This window comes from Ictalurus furcatus, chromosome 17, assembly GCF_023375685.1.
Source record: "Ictalurus furcatus strain D&B chromosome 17, Billie_1.0, whole genome shotgun sequence".
Lineage (NCBI taxonomy): Eukaryota > Metazoa > Chordata > Actinopteri > Siluriformes > Ictaluridae > Ictalurus > Ictalurus furcatus.
In genome coordinates this window covers 2,901,933-2,920,040 of record NC_071271.1, presented here as the reverse complement: position 1 = coordinate 2,920,040, position 18,108 = coordinate 2,901,933, and the positions used below count along the sequence as shown (strand labels likewise).

Sequence of the window (18,108 nt, the reverse complement as noted above, 5' to 3'; positions counted from 1 at the left end):
TCCCCGTGTGGAGTGTATAAAACAAACAAAGGATATACTGTAATAATTCGATCATTTAAAAAAAATTGACTACAGGCAGCAAGTTTCATGTAGAGTATCGTGTTGGTATCTTATCAGAGAAATGCGATTTCTTAAAAAAAAATTTCTCCAGCATCCGATTCCAGCCGTCGCTCCCGTGGATGAGGAGGGGTCAGACGGAGAGCCGGACCCAGAGGCAGTGCAGAGGTGAGCTTGTGTGTGAGAGAGAAATGATCGGCTTGTTGCTCCAGATCTCTTCCTGCAAATCTGCTTGCTGGGACACAATTCACTAGAAAAAAATATTTAAATTTACATATTAAATAACAGAAGTTATTTAAGAGTAGGGAAATTTTAGGTTGTTGGATATTTACATTTTAGAATGATTTTATTTTAGGTGAATTTTAGAAGAAAAAAAATTCATTAGAATTTGGTTGTTTTAATTATTTAATTGAAACAGAATTCATTTTTGTCTGTGTGGTTGGTGAATTTTAAGAATGATTTTAGGTTTAATAATGATTTTCGAATTAATTAAACTACTAAAACAGTGTTGAATCTTGTCCTAAAAGCTCTGAAGGAAGAATCTGGATTCTTTGGGCTCGAGCGTAAAAAAAAAATTTTACTCGCCCAGAATTACTTTATTTCCACGGCTTTAGAACATTCAGGACCCATATTACACACGGCAAACACAATTCCACACGGCACAACTTTCAAAATATTAATTTACTGCACTAATAATGCTCACTGTTGGAGCCTTTGTAATATGTCACTTCTTGTTCTTTAAAAAAATAAAGATTCTGTACCTGACTTGCGCACACACAAAAAAAAACAAGCCGTGTGCTGATGATTAGTTGTACCGTGATATTTACTACACCCAGTCCTGTTATCTTGGCCATGTCAATATCCCTGCTAATATCCGTTTCTGTTCTTGTCCTCTGTGGAATTCTGTATTCCAGAAGAAAGATGGAGGACAGAATGTGTTTATATATAGAACGGAATACCGTTAATTTGTTTTCAGGATATGAAAATGTAATATCGGCACACGGCTGCGCACAAATTTTCATACACAAATTGAAAGTGGTGAAGTGTGGACATACACAGGCTATGTGTAGGATTGTTTGTGTGTGTGTCGTAGTGTTTAGGAGCTGTGTGTGTGTGCCCTTGTGGCTTACAGCGCTTCTCTGCTGCTTGTGTGTGTGTGTGTGTGTGTGTGTGTGTGTGTGTGTGTGTGTGTGTGTTTTGGTGTGTGGGAGCTGCTCGCTGTGCTGGGTGTCGTCGGGTGCAGGGTGCGTACTAAAGGCTGCAGCACTGCTTTCTGCCACTGGGGGCACCATTCCCTTCGCTATCCCTCTTCCCCCACCCTTTCTTTCTCTCTCTCTTTCTCATCCCTAATCCTAATGAGTTTGGGCTTGTCATAAAATCTAATTTCAAAATTCTAAATTCTCCAAAAATCTCTGTTGCTAAAACCAAACAAACAAAAGAACTGGCTTCGCTTCTGACTAAGCTTTGCATAATGTTAATAGCATTGAGCATCCAAAACAAAACGCAAAGGACACATCCTGTCTTCAAATCGGACCTGTCAGAGAGGCGGCCAATCAGAGAGCTGATTCGTGCTGCTTCCTGTCTTTGACCCGCCCCCTCCCCTTCACTCCCACGGCACAGGTACTTGGCGAACAGCTCCAAGCGACACACAACGCACAACGCAGCGAGCTCGAGCTACACCTCCACTGAGCTCTCAAACGACATTCAGAGAGCACGCACAAGGGGCTGGACCCCCGAGCACTCACGGTGAGAGAACACACACTCTCACGCACACACGCAGACATACACACACACACACAACAGCATTGAAGCGACTCACAGTGGGAGTGTGTTAGGGCTTTGGACTGAGAGCGTGAGTAAGATGCATGTCTTTTGGTTTGACCTTTGACCTTTGCCTGACCTCTTTTGTGAACTCCAGCTCCAGTCTCTCTCACACACACACACACACACACACTGTGTGACTCTGTCTGTGTGTGTGGGGCTCACACTGGACATGGATGACCCGAGTGCTGCATGACCTGCATGACGTTATTGTTATGACCTTATTATGACTTATCACTGTGCCATTGTCACTTAGTACAGTAAATACCTCAAAGACTGATTTATTATAATTGCATAGTCTAGGATTACAAATCTGTTTTGGCTAGTCAACTAATTAACAAGTCTGAAACACTGATTTCTTAATCTAGGGTAAAAAATATTGTAATTTGTCAAATGAGTGGATTTAGGCTAAGGTATTGACCAGGTTTGGGGCAGAATTGAAGCACTTAAGGGTAACTAATCAAGCTTAGTTTATGAAGGGTAATTAACTCTCTAGGGTAATTAATCAAGCTATCTAGGGTAACTGATCGAGCAGTCTGGGGTAATTAACCGAACAAGCAGTCTTGGATAACTGATCGAGCGGTCTGGGCTAAGTGATCAAGCAGGTTAGGGTAACTGACCAAGTGGTCTGGGGCAAGCGATCGAGTGGTCTGGGGTAACTGATCGAGCAGTGTACGGTAACTGATCGAGCAGGCTAGGGTAACAGATTGAGCTGACTAGGGTAACTGATCGAGCCGTCTGGAGTAATGTGGTGTAGGGTAACTGATCGAGCCGTCTGGATTAACGTGGTGTAGGGTAGCTGATCGAACTGGGTAGGGTAGCTGATCAAGTCGTCTGGAGTAACGTGTTATAGGGTAACTGATCGAGCCGTCTGGAGTAACGTGGTATAGGATAACTGATCGAGCCGTCTGGAGTAATGTGGTATAGGGGAACTGATCGAGCCGTCTGGACTAACGTGGTGTAGGGTAGCTGATCGAGCGGGCTAGGGTAGTTGATCGAGCTGTCTGGAGTAACATGGTATAGGGTAACTGATCGAGCTGTCTGGAGTAATGTGGTGTAGGGTAACTGATTGAGCCATCTGGAGTAACGGGTAGGTTAGTTGAACGAGTGGTTTGGGGTAGCTGATCGAGCGGGTTAGGGTAGCTGATCGAGCGGGCTAGGGTAACTGATCAAGCCGTCTATAGTAATGTGGTGTAGGGTAACTGATCAAGCCGTCTGGAGTAACGTGGTGTAGGGTAGCTGATCGAACTGGCTAGGGTAGCTGATCGAGTCGTCTGGAGTAACGTGTTGTAGGGTAACTGATCGAGCCGTCTGGAGTAACGTGGTGTAGGGTAACTGATCGAGCCGTCTGGAGTAACGTGGTGTAGGGTGGCTGATCGAGCGGGCTAGGGTGGCTGATCGAGTGGGCTGGGGTGGCTGATCGAGCTGTCTGGAGTAACACGGTGTAGGGTAACCGATCGAGCTGTCTGGAGTAACGTGGTGTAGGGTAACTGATCGAGCCGTCTGGAGTAACGTGGTGTAGGGTAGCTGATCGAGCGGGCTAGGGTGGCTGATCGAGTGGGCTGGGGTGGCTGATCGAGCTGTCTGGAGTAACACGGTGTAGGGTAACCGATCGAGCTGTCTGGAGTAACGTGGTGTAGGGTAACTGATCGAGCTGTCTGGAGTAACGCGGTGTAGGGTAACTGATCGAGCTGTCTGGAGTAACGTGGTGTAGGGTAACTGATTGAGCCATCTGGAGTAACGGGTAGGGTAGTTGAACGAGTGGTTTGGGGTAGCTGATTGAGCGGGTTAGGGTAGCTGATCGAGCGGGCTAGGGTAACTGATCAAGCCGTCTATAGTAATGTGGTGTAGGGTAACTGGTTGAGCGGGCTAGTGTTGCTGATCGAGCGGGCTAGGGTAACTGATCAAGCCGTCTATAGTAATGTGGTGTAGGGTAACTGATCGAGCCGTCTGGAGTAACGTGGTGTAGGGTAGCTGATCGAGCGGGCTAGGGTAGCTGATCGAGCCGTCTGGAGTAACGTGGTATAGGGTAACTGATCGAGCTGTCTGGAGTAACGTGGTGTAGGGTAACTGATTGAGCCATCTGGAGTAACGGGTAGGGTAGTTGAACGAGTGGTTTGGGGTAGCTGATCGAGCGGGTTAGGGTAGCTGATCGAGCGGGCTAGGGTAACTGATCAAGCCGTCTATAGTAATGTGGTGTAGGGTAACTGATCAAGCCGTCTGGAGTAACGTGGTGTAGGGTAACTGATCGAGCGGGCTAGGGTAACTGATTGAGCGGGTCGGTGTAGGGTAACTGATCGAGCCATCTGGAGTAACGTGGTTTAGGGTAACTGGTCGAGCGGGCTAGGATAGCTGATCCTGCGGGCAAGGGTAGCTGATCGAGCGGGCTAGGGTAGCTGATCGAGCCGTCTGGAGTAACGTGGTATAGGGTAACTGATCGAGCTGTCTGGAGTAACGTGGTGTAGGGTAACTGATTGAGCCATCTGGAGTAACGGGTAGGGTAGTTGAACGAGTGGTTTGGGGTAGCTGATCGAGCGGGCTAGGGTAACTGATCAAGCCGTCTATAGTAATGTGGTGTAGGGTAACTGATCAAGCCGTCTGGAGTAACGTGGTGTAGGGTAACTGATCGAGCGGGCTAGGGTAACTGATTGAGCGGGTCGGTGTAGGGTAACTGATCGAGCCATCTGGAGTAACGTGGTTTAGGGTAACTGGTCGAGCGGGCTAGGATAGCTGATCCTGCGGGCAAGGGTAGCTGATCGAGCGGGCTAGGGTAGCTGATCGAGCCGTCTGGAGTAACGTGGTATAGGGTAACTGATCGAGCTGTCTGGAGTAACGTGGTGTAGGGTAACTGATTGAGCCATCTGGAGTAACGGGTAGGGTAGTTGAACGAGTGGTTTGGGGTAGCTGATCGAGCGGGCTAGGGTAACTGATCAAGCCGTCTATAGTAATGTGGTGTAGGGTAACTGATCAAGCCGTCTGGAGTAACGTGGTGTAGGGTAACTGATTGAGCGGGTCGGTGTAGGGTAACTGATCGAGCCATCTGGAGTAACGTGGTGTAGGGTAACTGGTCGAGCGGGCTAGGATAGCTGATCCTGCGGGCAAGGGTAGCTGATTGAGCGGGCTGGGGTAACTGATCGAGCTGTCTGGAGTAACGTGGTGTAGGGTAACTGGTCGAGCGGGCAAGGGTAGCTGATTGAGCGGGCTGGGGTAACTGATCGAGCTGTCTGGAGTAACGCGGTGTCGGCTAACCGATTGAGCGGGTCGATGTAGGGTAACTGATCGAGCGGGCTAGGGTGGCTGATCGAGCGGGCTAGGGTGGCTGATTGAGTGGGCTGGGGTAACTGATCGAGCCGTCTGGAGTAACGCGGTGTAGGGTAACTGATCGAGCCGTCTGGAGTAACGTGGTGTAGGGTAGTTGATCGAGCGGGCTAGGGTGGCTGATCGAGCGGGCTAGGGTGGCTGATCGAGTGGGCTGGGGTGGCTGATCGAGCTGTCTGGAGTAACGTGGTGTAGGGTAGCTGATCGAGCCGTCTGGAGTAACGTGGTGTAGGGTAGCTGATCGAGCGGGCAAGGATAGCTGATCGAGCGGGCTGGGGTAACTGATCGAGCTGTCTGGAGTAACGCGGTGTAGGGTAGCTGATCGAGCCGTCTGGAGTAACGTGGTGTAGGGTAGCTGATCCAGCGGGCTAGGGTGGCTGATCGAGCGGGCTGGGGTGGCTGATCGAGCGGGCTGGAGTAACGCAGTGTAGGGTAACTGATCGAGCGGGCTAGGGTATCTGATCGAGCGGGCTAGGGTAGCTGATCGAGCCGTCTGGGGTAACTGATCGAGCCGTCTGGAGTAACGCGGTGTAGGGTAACTGATCGAGCGGGCTAGGGTAATTGATCGAGCAGTCTGGGGTGACTGATCGAGCGGTCTGGGGTGACTGATCCTGCGGGCAAGGATAGCTGATCGAGCAGGCTGGGGTAACTGATCGAGCTGTCTGGAGTAACGCGGTGTAGGGTAGCTGATCGAGCGGGCTAGGGTAACTGATTGAGCGGGTCGATGTAGGGTAACTGATCGAGCCGTCTGGAGTAATGTGGTGTAGGGTAGCTGATCGAGCGGGCTAGGGTAACTGATTGAGCGGGTCGATGTAGGGTAACTGATCGAGCCGTCTGGAGTAATGTCGTGTAGGGTAGCTGATCGAGCGGGCTAGGGTAGCTGATCGAGCGGGCTAGGGTGGCTGATCGAGCGGGCTGGGGTGGCTGATCGAGCTGTCTGGAGTAACGCGGTGTAGGGTAACTGATCGAGCCGTCTGGAGTAACGTGGTGAAGGGTAGCTGATCGAGCGGGCTAGGGTGGCTGATCGAGTGGGCTGGGGTGGCTGATTGAGTGGGCTGAGGTAACTGATCGAGCCGTCTGGAATAACGCGGTGTAGGGTAACTGATCGAGCCGTCTGGAGTAAAGTGGTGTAGGGTAGCTGATCGAGCGGGCTAGGGTGGCTGATTGAGTGGGCTGGGGTAGCTGATCGAGCCGTCTGGAGTAATGCAGTGTAGGGTAGCTGATCGAGCGGGCTAGGGTATCTGATCGAGCGGGCTACGGTAATTGATCGAGCGGTCTGGGGTGACTGATCGAGCAGTCTGGGGTGACTGATTGAGCAGTGTAGGGTAACTGATTTTGCCGTGTAGGGTAGCTGATCGAGCGGGCTAGGGTAGCTGATTGAGCGGGCTAGGGTGGCTGATCGAGTGGGCTGGGGTAGCTGATCGAGCCGTCTGGGGTGACTGATCGAGCAGGCTAGGGTGACTGATCGAGCGGTTTGGGGTGACTGATTTTGCCATGTAGGGTGAATGATCGAGCAGGTTAGGGTGACTGATCAAGCCGTCTGGTGTAATGTGGTGTAGGGTAACTGATCAAGCCGTCTGGAGTATTAATCGAGTAAGCTAGGGTAACCGATCGAGCCGGCGTAGGGTACCTGATCAAGCGGTCTGGGGTAACTGATTAAGCAGGCTAGGGTAACCGACCGAGCGGTGCAAGGGTAATCAACCGAGCGTTGTAGGGTAACAGATCGAGCGGTGTAGGGTAACTGATCGAGCGGTGTGGGGATGACCGGCCGAGCGGTGTAGGGTAACCGACCGAGCCGGCTGAGGTGACTGACCGAGCGTTCTGGAGTAATGCGGTGTAGGGTAACTGATCGAGCGGGCTACGGTAATTGATCGAGCGGTCTGGGGTGACTGATCGAGCAGTCTGGGGTGACTGATTGAGCAGTGTAGGGTAACTGATTTTGCCGTGTAGGGTAGCTGATCGAGCGGGCTAGGGTAGCTGATTGAGCGGGCTAGGGTGGCTGATCGAGTGGGCTGGGGTAGCTGATCGAGCCGTCTGGGGTGACTGATCGAGCAGGCTAGGGTGACTGATCGAGCGGTTTGGGGTGACTGATTTTGCCATGTAGGGTGAATGATCGAGCAGGTTAGGGTGACTGATCAAGCCGTCTGGTGTAATGTGGTGTAGGGTAACTGATCAAGCCGTCTGGAGTATTAATCGAGTAAGCTAGGGTAACCGATCGAGCCGGCGTAGGGTACCTGATCAAGCGGTCTGGGGTAACTGATTAAGCAGGTTAGGGTAACCGACCGAGCGGTGCAAGGGTAATCAACCGAGCGTTGTAGGGTAACAGATCGAGCGGTGTAGGGTAACTGATCGAGCGGTGTGGGGATGACCGGCCGAGCGGTGTAGGGTAACCGACCGAGCCGGCTGAGGTGACTGACCGAGCGTTCTGGAGTAACGCGGTGTAGGGTAACTGATCGAACCGGCATAGGATAACTGATTGAGGTGGCGTAGGGTAACTGATCGTGCGGTGTAGGGTGACAGATGGAGCAGGCCAGGGTGACAGATCGAGCCGGCGTAGGGTAACTGATTGAGGCGGCGTAGGGTAACTGATTGTACGGTGTAGGGTGACAGATGGAGCAGGCTAGGGTGACTGATCGAGCTGGCGTAGGGTATCTGATCAAGTGGTCTTGGGTACCTAATCGAGCAGGCTTGGGTAACCGATTAAGCGATGTAGGGTAACCGACCGAGCGGTGCTGGGGTAACCAACTGACCGAGCGGTGCTGGGGTAACCGACCGAGCGGTGCTGGGGTCACCGACCGAGCGATGCTGGGGTCACCAACCGAGCGGTGCTGGGGTAACTTATTGAGCGGTGCAGGGGTAACTGACCAAGCAGTGTGGGGTAACCGGCCAAGCGGTGTAGGATAACCGACCGAGAGGTCTGGGATAACTGATCGAGCAGGCTAGTTAATTTAGTTACTTTAATTATTATTATTAGCACTAGAAATTAAATGTCAAATGCCTTATTGTGTGAATCTATTCAGTCTTGGGTGACTAGTTGTTTAGGATAACTATTTGGCCATTTGAGGCTGCAGTAAGTCATCAGTTAATTTAGGTTAGGCAACTATTTGATCAGTTTAGCGTGGAATAATCAGACACTGACTGCTAGGCTACTTCATCATTACTGACTCTTAGGAAATTGGGAGTGGAAATTGATCGGACCCAACATCCCATATGATTTGATGAACCCTGGTCTAGAATAAATAATGCACTTGGTTGAAGGTAAGCAACTGATCAGCAATGAATATGTTAATTAATTATTTGATTTGGTCTAATGTAACAAATTTAGGTTAGACCATTAGATTTGATCTAAGGTTTTTAGCTGGACAGTTTGGTTTAGATCGTATCTCAAATCTATTGTACCTAGACCAACCATATCTTTAAAAAAAAAAAAGAAAAAAAAAGAGGAGTGTGCCAGCAGGATTTTATTCCACCCTATCAGAAGCTGGCCGGATCCCACTTGTGTAATTCCAGTGTCCTCTGAGCTCTTTGCAGATTTTATTGGAAACACCTGGTCTAGGGTAATTAATAAGTTCACAACATGATCAGTTTGATCTAGAGTAACTAATTTGTCAGTTTTGATGTAGGATGATGTACAGGGGGCACCTAATCAATAGGCTTCGTCTAGGGCAGTGGTTTTCAAAGTGGGGGCCGCCAGGGGGTGCCCAGGGGCCTCAACAATTTGGCCAGGCTTGACAAACTGTGTCGGAGCCACCAAGCCCATCCCTCCCACTAGTATGTTTTCTCTTTCTCACTCTGACAGCCACACACACACAATCAATTTCTAATGTAATGTAAAGATGTAATTATTAATAAAAAAAAACAACAAAGGGGGATATATTCAGAAGTCTGTATTTTTAATCTGTTTTAAAGACATTTTGCAAAAGGGGGGCCTCGGTCAAATGTTAATGCCATTTGGGGGGCCTTGCCCTGGAAATGTTTGGGATCCCCTGGTCTAGGGCAGTGGTCACCAACCCTCTTCCTTGAGATGTACCTTCCTGCAGGTTTAATCTCCAACCAAAATCCACCACACCTGTTTTAGTTGATTAGAAGAACTTCTTAAGGCAATGATTAGATGGCATCTCAGGGTTGCTCGTTTCTTTGTTTGCCCCAACCAGTTTAGTTGCTGAAATAATCAGTCAGTATGGTATAGGGTAACTGATTTGTGTGTGTGTCTCTGTCTGTCTGTCTGTCTGTCTGTTATATATATATTTACACTACCAGTCAAAAGTTTAGAGACACTTTACTGACCTGTTTCTCATGATCTTAAGAACCTTTTGATCTGAAGGTGTATGATTAAAAGTTTGAAATCGGTGTTGTAGTCAGAAATATAATTGTGCCAACATATTCATTTCTTTCATTAGAAAACTAACATTTTATTTACAAAAAAAATTTTTTTTTAAACGGACGACTCGGAGTGAAATATTCAGAAAAGCAGCCAATAATTGTCCAGCGTTGGTGGGAACGCCTTTAATACTGTTTAAAAAGCATCTCAGGGAAATTCCTCAAGAAATCGGTTGAGAAATTGCCAAGAATACATTTCTGGAAATTCTAGGCAAAAAGGGTGCTTACTTTGAAGATGATAAAATATTAAATTATTTTGCTTTATTTTGGATTTATTATCACGACATACTTACATTTGTGTTATTCCAGAGTTTTGATGACTTTCTTCTTATTCTAAAATGTGTGTGTGGGGTGGGGGAACTTTTGACTGGTAGTGTGTGTGTGTGTGTGTGTGTGTGTGTGTGTGTGTGTGTGTGTGTGTATCTGTATCTCTCAAAATGTATAATTGTTATTTCTGAAGTAAAATAAGTTTTTAAGATGTTTGTGCATATTTCCCAGTTGTACAACTGTTAATGAATGTGTATGTGTCTCAAAGGTCATCCTATAAAGACTGTAACACACTGCACTTACCGATGGAGCGTTTCTCTCCTGTGCGACGCTTCTCAGATGGAGCGGCGACGATCCAGGCTTTTAAAGCCCAGTTAGAGATCAAACAGCTCAAGCAGGTACATGAAGCCTTTAGCTTTAAGCTTAACTGTGATGACGAACTCTACAATGACAAGTCTCTCCTGAATGGCTGCATCCTTATTTTATGTTTCAAGTCTTTTTGTTTTTTGAAAATTAATTTTTGATTTTGACCCCCACAACCCTGTGCTGACCATGATTGGACAAGAAATGGTGCTTTAACCTGCTAGGGTTCTTGCACTCGTTTTGTAATGTGTGTGTGTGTGTGTGTGTGTGTGTGTGTGTGTGTGTGTGTGTGTAGGAGTGTGAGCAGCTGCAGAAGATGTATGCTGCTCCACAGGATGAGAAACTACTGGAGCACACACAGCAGCAGCACATCCTCTACCAGCAAGAACAGCAGATCCTACACCAGCAAATACAGGTACATGAACACACACACACACTCTCTCTCTCTGTCCCTTAAGTAATTTCTTTAGCCAGCAAGAGACCAGACCTAATGCTGGTAACCAATCAGACTGCAGTGTAACACCTCTTTATCCAATCAAAATACCACTGTAACCAATCAGATGTCCATTCTCTTTCTTTTATACACTTAATACATATAGTGGGTGTTAATGTGCAAAGTATATAGTGTATATATAAAATGTATGAACACTTGTTTTTTGCAGGCCCTTTCTTTGGGACACGGAGAAAACCAGCCCAGTCATCTTACCCACCAGCTACAAAGGTGAACACACACACAGTGACTTTGTGTTAGAGCGGAAGATAGAACCATGTTTATAGTTGTGTTTTTCTTTCTCTCAGGTTGCGTATTCAGCCCTCCAGCCCGCCACCTACACATCCCAGCAACCACCTCTTCAGCCCAGCCAATCAGAGTCCACCACCAGGAAGCCAAGGGATGATTCCGGCACATGGTACACACACATTGTTTCTCCCTCATTCATTTCTGGTCTGAGAAATCTGTTAATGATCACATAACGAAAGCTGCCCCGCCCCCTTTTTTGCTCCGCCCCCAGGTGGGCCCTTCCAGCACACCCCTGACTTGTACCAATCCTCTGGTGGCAGCCCGCCGCCTTCCGCCCTGCCCTGCATGACCCTGGCCAGTCAGCCGCCACAGCCTCCCTGCCCCACCCATGCAGCTGTCGCGTTAGCCCAGCAGCAGCCGGTTACCATCCAGGTGCAAGAGGTGGAGCTTGGGGGCGGAGCCCAGAGGCAGAGTTTCCTAGCAACGCCGTGTCACAGAGTACTGGGGAAGCAGCTGAGTGCAGACAACGCAGAAACACACAGGTGCTAATGCTGACCACGGACGTCTACACTTGGGCTTGGAATTCCGGGACACTCTCTCTTTTTTTCTTTTCTTTTTTTTCTTTCTCTCACTTCTTTATTTTCTCATCTGCTAATTGCAGTCTTCTATTCATTTTATTTCATTTATTCATATTAACATTCAGATACGGATAATATAGTTTTTCGTTCAATGCTTGTTATATAACTTAATAATTTACTCGTATGTATTTATTTTTTAATCATTTTAATTTTTGTCAAAGTTTCTATTTTACTCCTTTGTTTTTGTCATCTCAGTGGTTTGTACTTTGTTGCTTTGTTGTCAGCATTCTTTCTCCCAAAGATTTTTTGTAGGTGACTTTTTTTTTTTTATAATTATTTTTGAACCCGTTTTTGGACATTATGGATTCAGTGTCAGAGGTACAGTTGGTGTTAACATTGCAGATAGAACCCCCAAGTGGTAGATAGAACTGTGGTTGTGGTAATTTTCTTCCTCAAACATACTCAAACCTGCCCAACCGTGATTGGATGTGTAAGTGAAAACCTAGTCCCCCTGTGTCAGAATAGAATGGAGTGTCTGAGAAACACACAGAGTGTTCAGTGATTGGCTGAAAGGCTGTGGTTCTGACGTATCACTATTTAGTAGAGTGTGATTTGGGACGTCATTTTTTTGGTCTTAGATGTAGTAGAGATCGTAGACAAACATTTGATTGGATTTGGATACAAATTGCCGTAGATGCATTACTGAATGTTTGTCAACTAATTAGTCTAATCTAGCACATTATGTGCAAATTATGTTTACACGTCATTGTCGAACGTGACAGCCAGGGTGTCTTGTGTAATGTGTAGAATGACGTCCGATGTCTGATACAGATATCGGTCCTTTTCTGTTTCCTCACCACAGCCGCAGTCTGGGCCGTTTCCACTGCTCGACGTCGGCATACGAACACGCCCAGTTCAGCGCCCACGTAGGCGCAGGCACCTACAACCCCTACGCCCAGGCGGCATCCCTCAAAGTTCCCGGCTTGGACGGTTACCCCACTTACGGCAGCCCGTCGGCCCTGCAGCAGGCGCTGCTGTCTCCGACGCCTCTAGAGTACCGCGTGGCGCAACAACAGCAGCAGCAGCAGCACCAACACCACGTCACACCCGTACTGCAGGGCCTGCTCTCACCACGGCACTCACTAACTGGCCATGCCGACCCACGTCTGACACCACATGACCTTGCTAACCTGCTCAAACGCTCGCGGCCTGCTGTGCCCGCCATGCCCACTAATAACAACAACAATCCTCCGCCGCCTCCGCCCCCAGAATACACCGACAATCTGCTGCTCAATCAGGTAATAACCATGGTCAGTGCATCTTCATTTTTATTACCTTATTTTTGATTATTGAAAGAAAGATTGAATTGTTAATGATTTGGAGTCCATTTTCTTTTAAACGTTCGAAATTTGGAGCTGCAATTTGTAATACTTTGAGCTCGATTGATCATTTATTGCTGAATTTTGGAAAAAATTCAAAATTAACTTATGTGAAGTTTGCAAACTCTGGAATTATTTGGGCTTGGCTAATATCAAATTCTTATTTTAAAAATTTTTTATTCGACTATTACTTTTAAAATCTTTTCAAACTAAAAGGTGCGATTTTATTGGCTGCGTCTGTCACTACTTTTTGTGCAAAAAGCCAGAACACCTTTTTAAATATCTTTTTTGCTTACAGGATTACAGTGACAATCTGCTGATGTTGGAGCCAACCCAGCCCCCGGCCACGCCCCAGGCTCCGCCCCCAACACACTACCACCACCACCACCACCACCTGCTGCAGATTCGGACTCCACCCTCAGAGTGCCAAGCTCCGCCTCTTGCTCACTCAGAAAGCATGGAGGAAGACGACAACGATGTTGCCGCTGCCTACCATGACAGCCTGCTGGCCAAGGTCGCCACGACGACAGCACAGAGAGGTGAACACACACACGCAGTGTTGTATTATATAATCTAGCCATAAGTGGCCATACTGTAGTGAATATTGTTGTAAGTACTGCTCTCTCTCTCTCTCTGTCTCTCTCGCTGTAGTGTTGATGGAGGCTGACCCTCGTCCTGTTCAGGGAGATGCGTATCGGCCTCGGGCTTCGCTGCAGCGCCATCACACCATCCAGACTGCCGACGATGCCTATGTACGTCTTCCCTGTCCCTCGCCTCGCACAAAAACGCGCGGCATCCTGGGGAAAATCCTTTGTAAGGATTGTAAAATTTTTGATATGTTCTATTTTTTCCTGAACCGAAACGCGTTTCTCTTTCGCATGCTCCGCAGGATCAGGCAGAAATGTCTGGAATGAGCCTATTGGCCGGGAAGGCGCTAAGCTCCGCCCGCATGTCTGACATACTTAGCCAGACGTCTCTGGCTGGAAGCCAGCAGCTGCACCAGAGGGAGGAGTCAGGTATACACACACACACACACACACACACACACAGAGTTCCATAATAGCAAAAACACTGAGCTGTGGACTGCAGGTTATATTAACGTGTGTGTGCACGTGTGTAGTGTGTAACGTGGAGGACGAGCTGCACTCGGCCGCGTGTTACCCTTCCTCCTGCACCAGCGACATGCTGCTCACCTACAAACCCCAAGACCTTCAGTACAGCATGGAGCAGGCTGGCGTCTAACACATCGGTAATGTGGTGTGTGTGTGTGTGTGTGTGTGTGTGTTCGGGTTCTAAAATTCTTTATAAATATATTTGAATATAAATAATCTCTGACAGTCCCCCCCCTCCCCCCCCAGGTGTGTGTGCAGTGTGTATAAAGCTCCATACCTGTCTCCTGTGTTCAGCTGCGTCATGCCAATCCTCCATCATCTGTGTATGCGTGTGTGTATGCGTGTGTGTATGCGTGTGTGTATGCGTGTGTGTATGCGTGTGTGTATGCGTGTGTGTATGCGTGTGTGCGTGCATGTGCGCACCCTCCAAGAAGAGGCTCGCTCATCGTCCAGCTCTTCCCACCGATTGGACGAACCGGGTGACTCAGTCTCCCTCTGACTCCGCCCCCAACCGTCCATCTGCTCCGTCGGGCCCGCCCCCTTCTGTCTCGTCGACGTTGCCATAGCGAGGCATCTGCACACAGTCTTACGTAGACGCATCTGTATAAATATAAACACACATTCTGACACACACACACAGCCACAAACCCAAAGTATTTCACAAAAAGCCTGTCCTTTTTTGTTTTGTTTTGCTTGATTTTTATTGGAAGCGGGGTAGCGTCAGCGTTTCGTATCCATCCATCCCCCATCCGCAGCGCTACAATGGATCATTCCGGAGCAGCTCTGATAGCAGCCTAACGCAGAGCGGTCTACTCTGACACGCTGGCGGGGGTGGACGGGGCCCGGAGACCTTCGGCATGGCACAGGACGACCGGCTCTCATTCGTTTCGTCTCCTCTCTTTCTGTCTTTCTTCCTTTCTTTTTTTAAATGCATTTTTACGCCTAACGTTCATGTAGGAATTCTGATCATTATTATTAATTATTATTATTATTATTATTATTGTTAATGTTTTCTGTAAAAGAAGTTTTATGGTTATAATATTATAATGACAATTATTAATATTAAAACAGAGGGGAAAAATAATCGGTGTTGCAAACAGGAAAAAAAGAACACACGATCCTGCACTTTCAGTTTAAAAGCGAGCTTTATTTTCTTAACCTCTCCCGTTTTTTTTCTTCTTTTCACTCCCTCCCTCCCTCATTGCATTCATTCCACACCTTTGTCTCCATCCGTTTTTCCCGGGCCGTGGCTGCGGCGCGGCACATCACCGTTTCCTCTTCCTGTACAGTGACGCCATGTATAGATCGCCAACATTTCTGTGTTTCTGTACACGTGTATGTTTTTATATATTTCTTTATTTGTTTTTGTCCCCCCCCCGGAGAGATGCTCGTTTATCCCACAGGCCGAGGAGCGTGTAATTATTTTTATTTGTATTTTTTCATGTTTTAACTTTTGCTGCTTTTTATTGTTTTTTTGTTTTTTTTGCTGCGCCGCACTGTCACAGCCGCCACTTTGTGTGCGTGTTTAAGAGAGATGCTAGCTCATACATATCACCACACGTTCGCACTCGCAGTCCGGTCCTTCCCTTTGCATGTCTGTCTCTTTCTCACACACACACACACACACACACACACACACTCACAAACACATGGGTTGAGGTTTGCCTCCAGAACACCACAGACTCTTGAATTTAACCCTCGGCGCTTAATTATATTTGTCCAAAGACGCGATCCGGTAAGTTCAGCGTGTTCCAAATCTCAGGTAGCTCCAGTGCACTAGGTTTGAAGTGCACACTATGACAGTTCACCTGTTTCAGTTAGCAGCATTTCACGTGCACTTATCGGTCTGAAGTGAACAGGGCTGAGGTGAGATTTGGGACACGACCATTGGTTAACATTCACGCGTTTGTAACGTTAACGATTAGCCGAGAATTCAGCACTCGGCTAATAAAAGGAAGAAGTGCACTAGATCTGTGAGTGCAGACAACACAGGTTTGAGAAGCGACCATTCGCAAATGGACTAAACGTTCGTGTGTGTGTGTGTGTGTTAGTGTGTATGTAGTGTTTTGCACCCCATGCCCCAGGTGCATGCTGGGTCCTTGTCATTTCTTTTCTCTCCCATTCCTTCTCTTCCTCCCAGTCATTTTATTTTGTTCATTTTTTCCTTGGTTTTATTAATTTTTTGTTGTTGTTGTTTCATTTTTGAGTACAAAAAAATACTAAACTGCAACAACAAATGATTAAAAAAAGAATTCCAAACAAACTGAGAGAATAATAAATATATATAAATAAAGAAATGAATAAAAACCTGATGGTTGGGTGTTCAGTATCTGTGTGTGTGTGTGTGTGTGTGTGTAACAGTCATATGGTTGTTACACTGCTAAACTTGCACTGTTCTGTGATTTTTCTTTGTTTTTCTCCCTTTTTTTTGGTTTTTATTGAATGTCCTTTTATTGTTTTTCTTTTTTTTAATGAATACACTTTTTCCTTCTTTTATCTTCATTTTTAGTTGCTTTATTCCTTTAATACTTTCCCCCGATATTTACATTTTGTTCTTTCCCCTTTATTCTTTCTTTTCTCCGGATGTCTTAATGGATATTAACGCCACCCCCATTTTTTTCTTTCTTTCTTTTTGATTGATCTATTAATTTCTTTTTTGCTTTTTTTAAATATATATATTTCTTTTTCTTAATATTTATTTATTTAATATATTTATTTTTCTTTTAAAAAATCTTTCATTATATGGCTAATATCATTGTTAGAGTAAATGGATATCGATGCAGCCTCATTTCTTCCTGTCTTCTTTTTATTTAACTATTTAATTTGCTTTCTTGATTTAGACTATCAATTTTGGCAATTATTTTATAGATATTTATTCCCCACTTGCTTGCTTGCTTTCTTTCTTTATTTTTATTTATTTAATTAATCAATTTAATTTATTTTATTTTTACAAATTTTCTCTTGCTTTATTATTTTTAAAAATGTTTTCAGCTGTACTGAAACACTATCATCGTTTCAGTCATTGCGGTGTGTAAAGTTGGGTGTAAACCACGCTGCTTTTTAAGACGTTGCTTTATCCATGGCAGGACAAAAAATAAAACCGGACCTACGATAAAGCCTTGAGGGGCGCCATATGATGAAATGGAAATTTCGCATTTACAGCGTAAATCTTGACTCTTCTTCATTCAGTTCATGAGCTGAAAATCATTAGAAGTGTGCCTTCAGTAGAGACGCACCATTTTATTTAAATACACTCTGAGGGGAGACAGGTTTATAGAGTGATGATACCTGAGAATAGGGATAAATCCTCCCATTCACAAAAAATTGAATCCAAAAATTATAAGATTGATAGTGCTGCTGCAAATCTCAGGTTTGTATTGATGCGTTCGTTCGTATGCGTTATCGTTTCTCTGGTAACGGCTCATCCACTAGGACTTAAAAATTGGGATTTTATGTCATGAATCTACACAAAATATCCCATAATACTGAGGTGTTTCAGGAACATTGATTAGTAGTTTGTAAAACTATTTACAAATGTTAAAAAACAAAAAAAAAAATTGATTGAAGTATTGACCTGAAGTTATTGTGAAACCTCTAAATTGGTTCTGAAGTGAACTGAAATAAGCAGCTGAATGGAGTTGACGTGTGCGCCGTTATAAGTGTATCACCTGGTCCCAGTGTAAATACACCTGTTCCTGGAAGACCCCAGAAGCTGAACAAACGTCATGGACACCAAGAAGCGATGAAATCAACGTTCTGGAGAAGTTTTATAATCTTGCAACGCGCTGTTAAGGCTGTTATTTAAAAAAATAGAACAAATATGGCACACCTATGACACTGTCTAGTCAGAGAAGCAACAAAGAGGGCCAAGGATAACTTCCAACATGATGCTCCCACCACCATGCTTCACAGTGAGGATGCTGTTCGAAGGGTGTCGGATTTCCACCAAACGTAGCACATTGTGACAAGTGCAAAAAGTTTCATTGTGATGTCATTAGACCAAAGAACCATTTTTCACATCTTTCCTGAGTCTCGAACATGTCTTTTGGAAACTCGGAACAGGTTTTCACGTGCACAGCTTCTGAACAGCTGTA

General features: G+C 46.3%; 1 protein-coding gene across 3 annotated transcripts in view; it reads left to right on the top strand.

Moving 5' to 3' along the window:
• sik3 (SIK family kinase 3) overlaps nt 1–16,326 on the top strand; it is a 31,939-nt gene extending 15,613 nt beyond the window's left edge. Inside the window, exons 14-26 of one of the 3 annotated variants that reach the window (XM_053646792.1) lie at nt 152–225; nt 1,678–1,803; nt 10,112–10,241; nt 10,502–10,621; nt 10,869–10,927; nt 11,005–11,114; nt 11,217–11,487; nt 12,386–12,833; nt 13,201–13,441; nt 13,554–13,654; nt 13,792–13,918; nt 14,023–14,151; nt 14,261–16,326. In XM_053646792.1, coding sequence (XP_053502767.1) covers nt 152–225; nt 1,678–1,803; nt 10,112–10,241; nt 10,502–10,621; nt 10,869–10,927; nt 11,005–11,114; nt 11,217–11,487; nt 12,386–12,833; nt 13,201–13,441; nt 13,554–13,654; nt 13,792–13,918; nt 14,023–14,144 — 1,929 coding nt within the window. In that variant the 3' untranslated portion in view covers nt 14,145–14,151; nt 14,261–16,326. The remainder of the gene's footprint in view (nt 1–151; nt 226–1,677; nt 1,804–10,111; nt 10,242–10,501; nt 10,622–10,868; nt 10,928–11,004; nt 11,115–11,216; nt 11,488–12,385; nt 12,834–13,200; nt 13,442–13,553; nt 13,655–13,791; nt 13,919–14,022; nt 14,152–14,260) is intronic. The other 2 variants (XM_053646793.1, XM_053646794.1) reach the window with 2 other exon arrangements.
• The last annotated feature ends 1,782 nt before the right edge of the window (nt 16,327–18,108 follow it).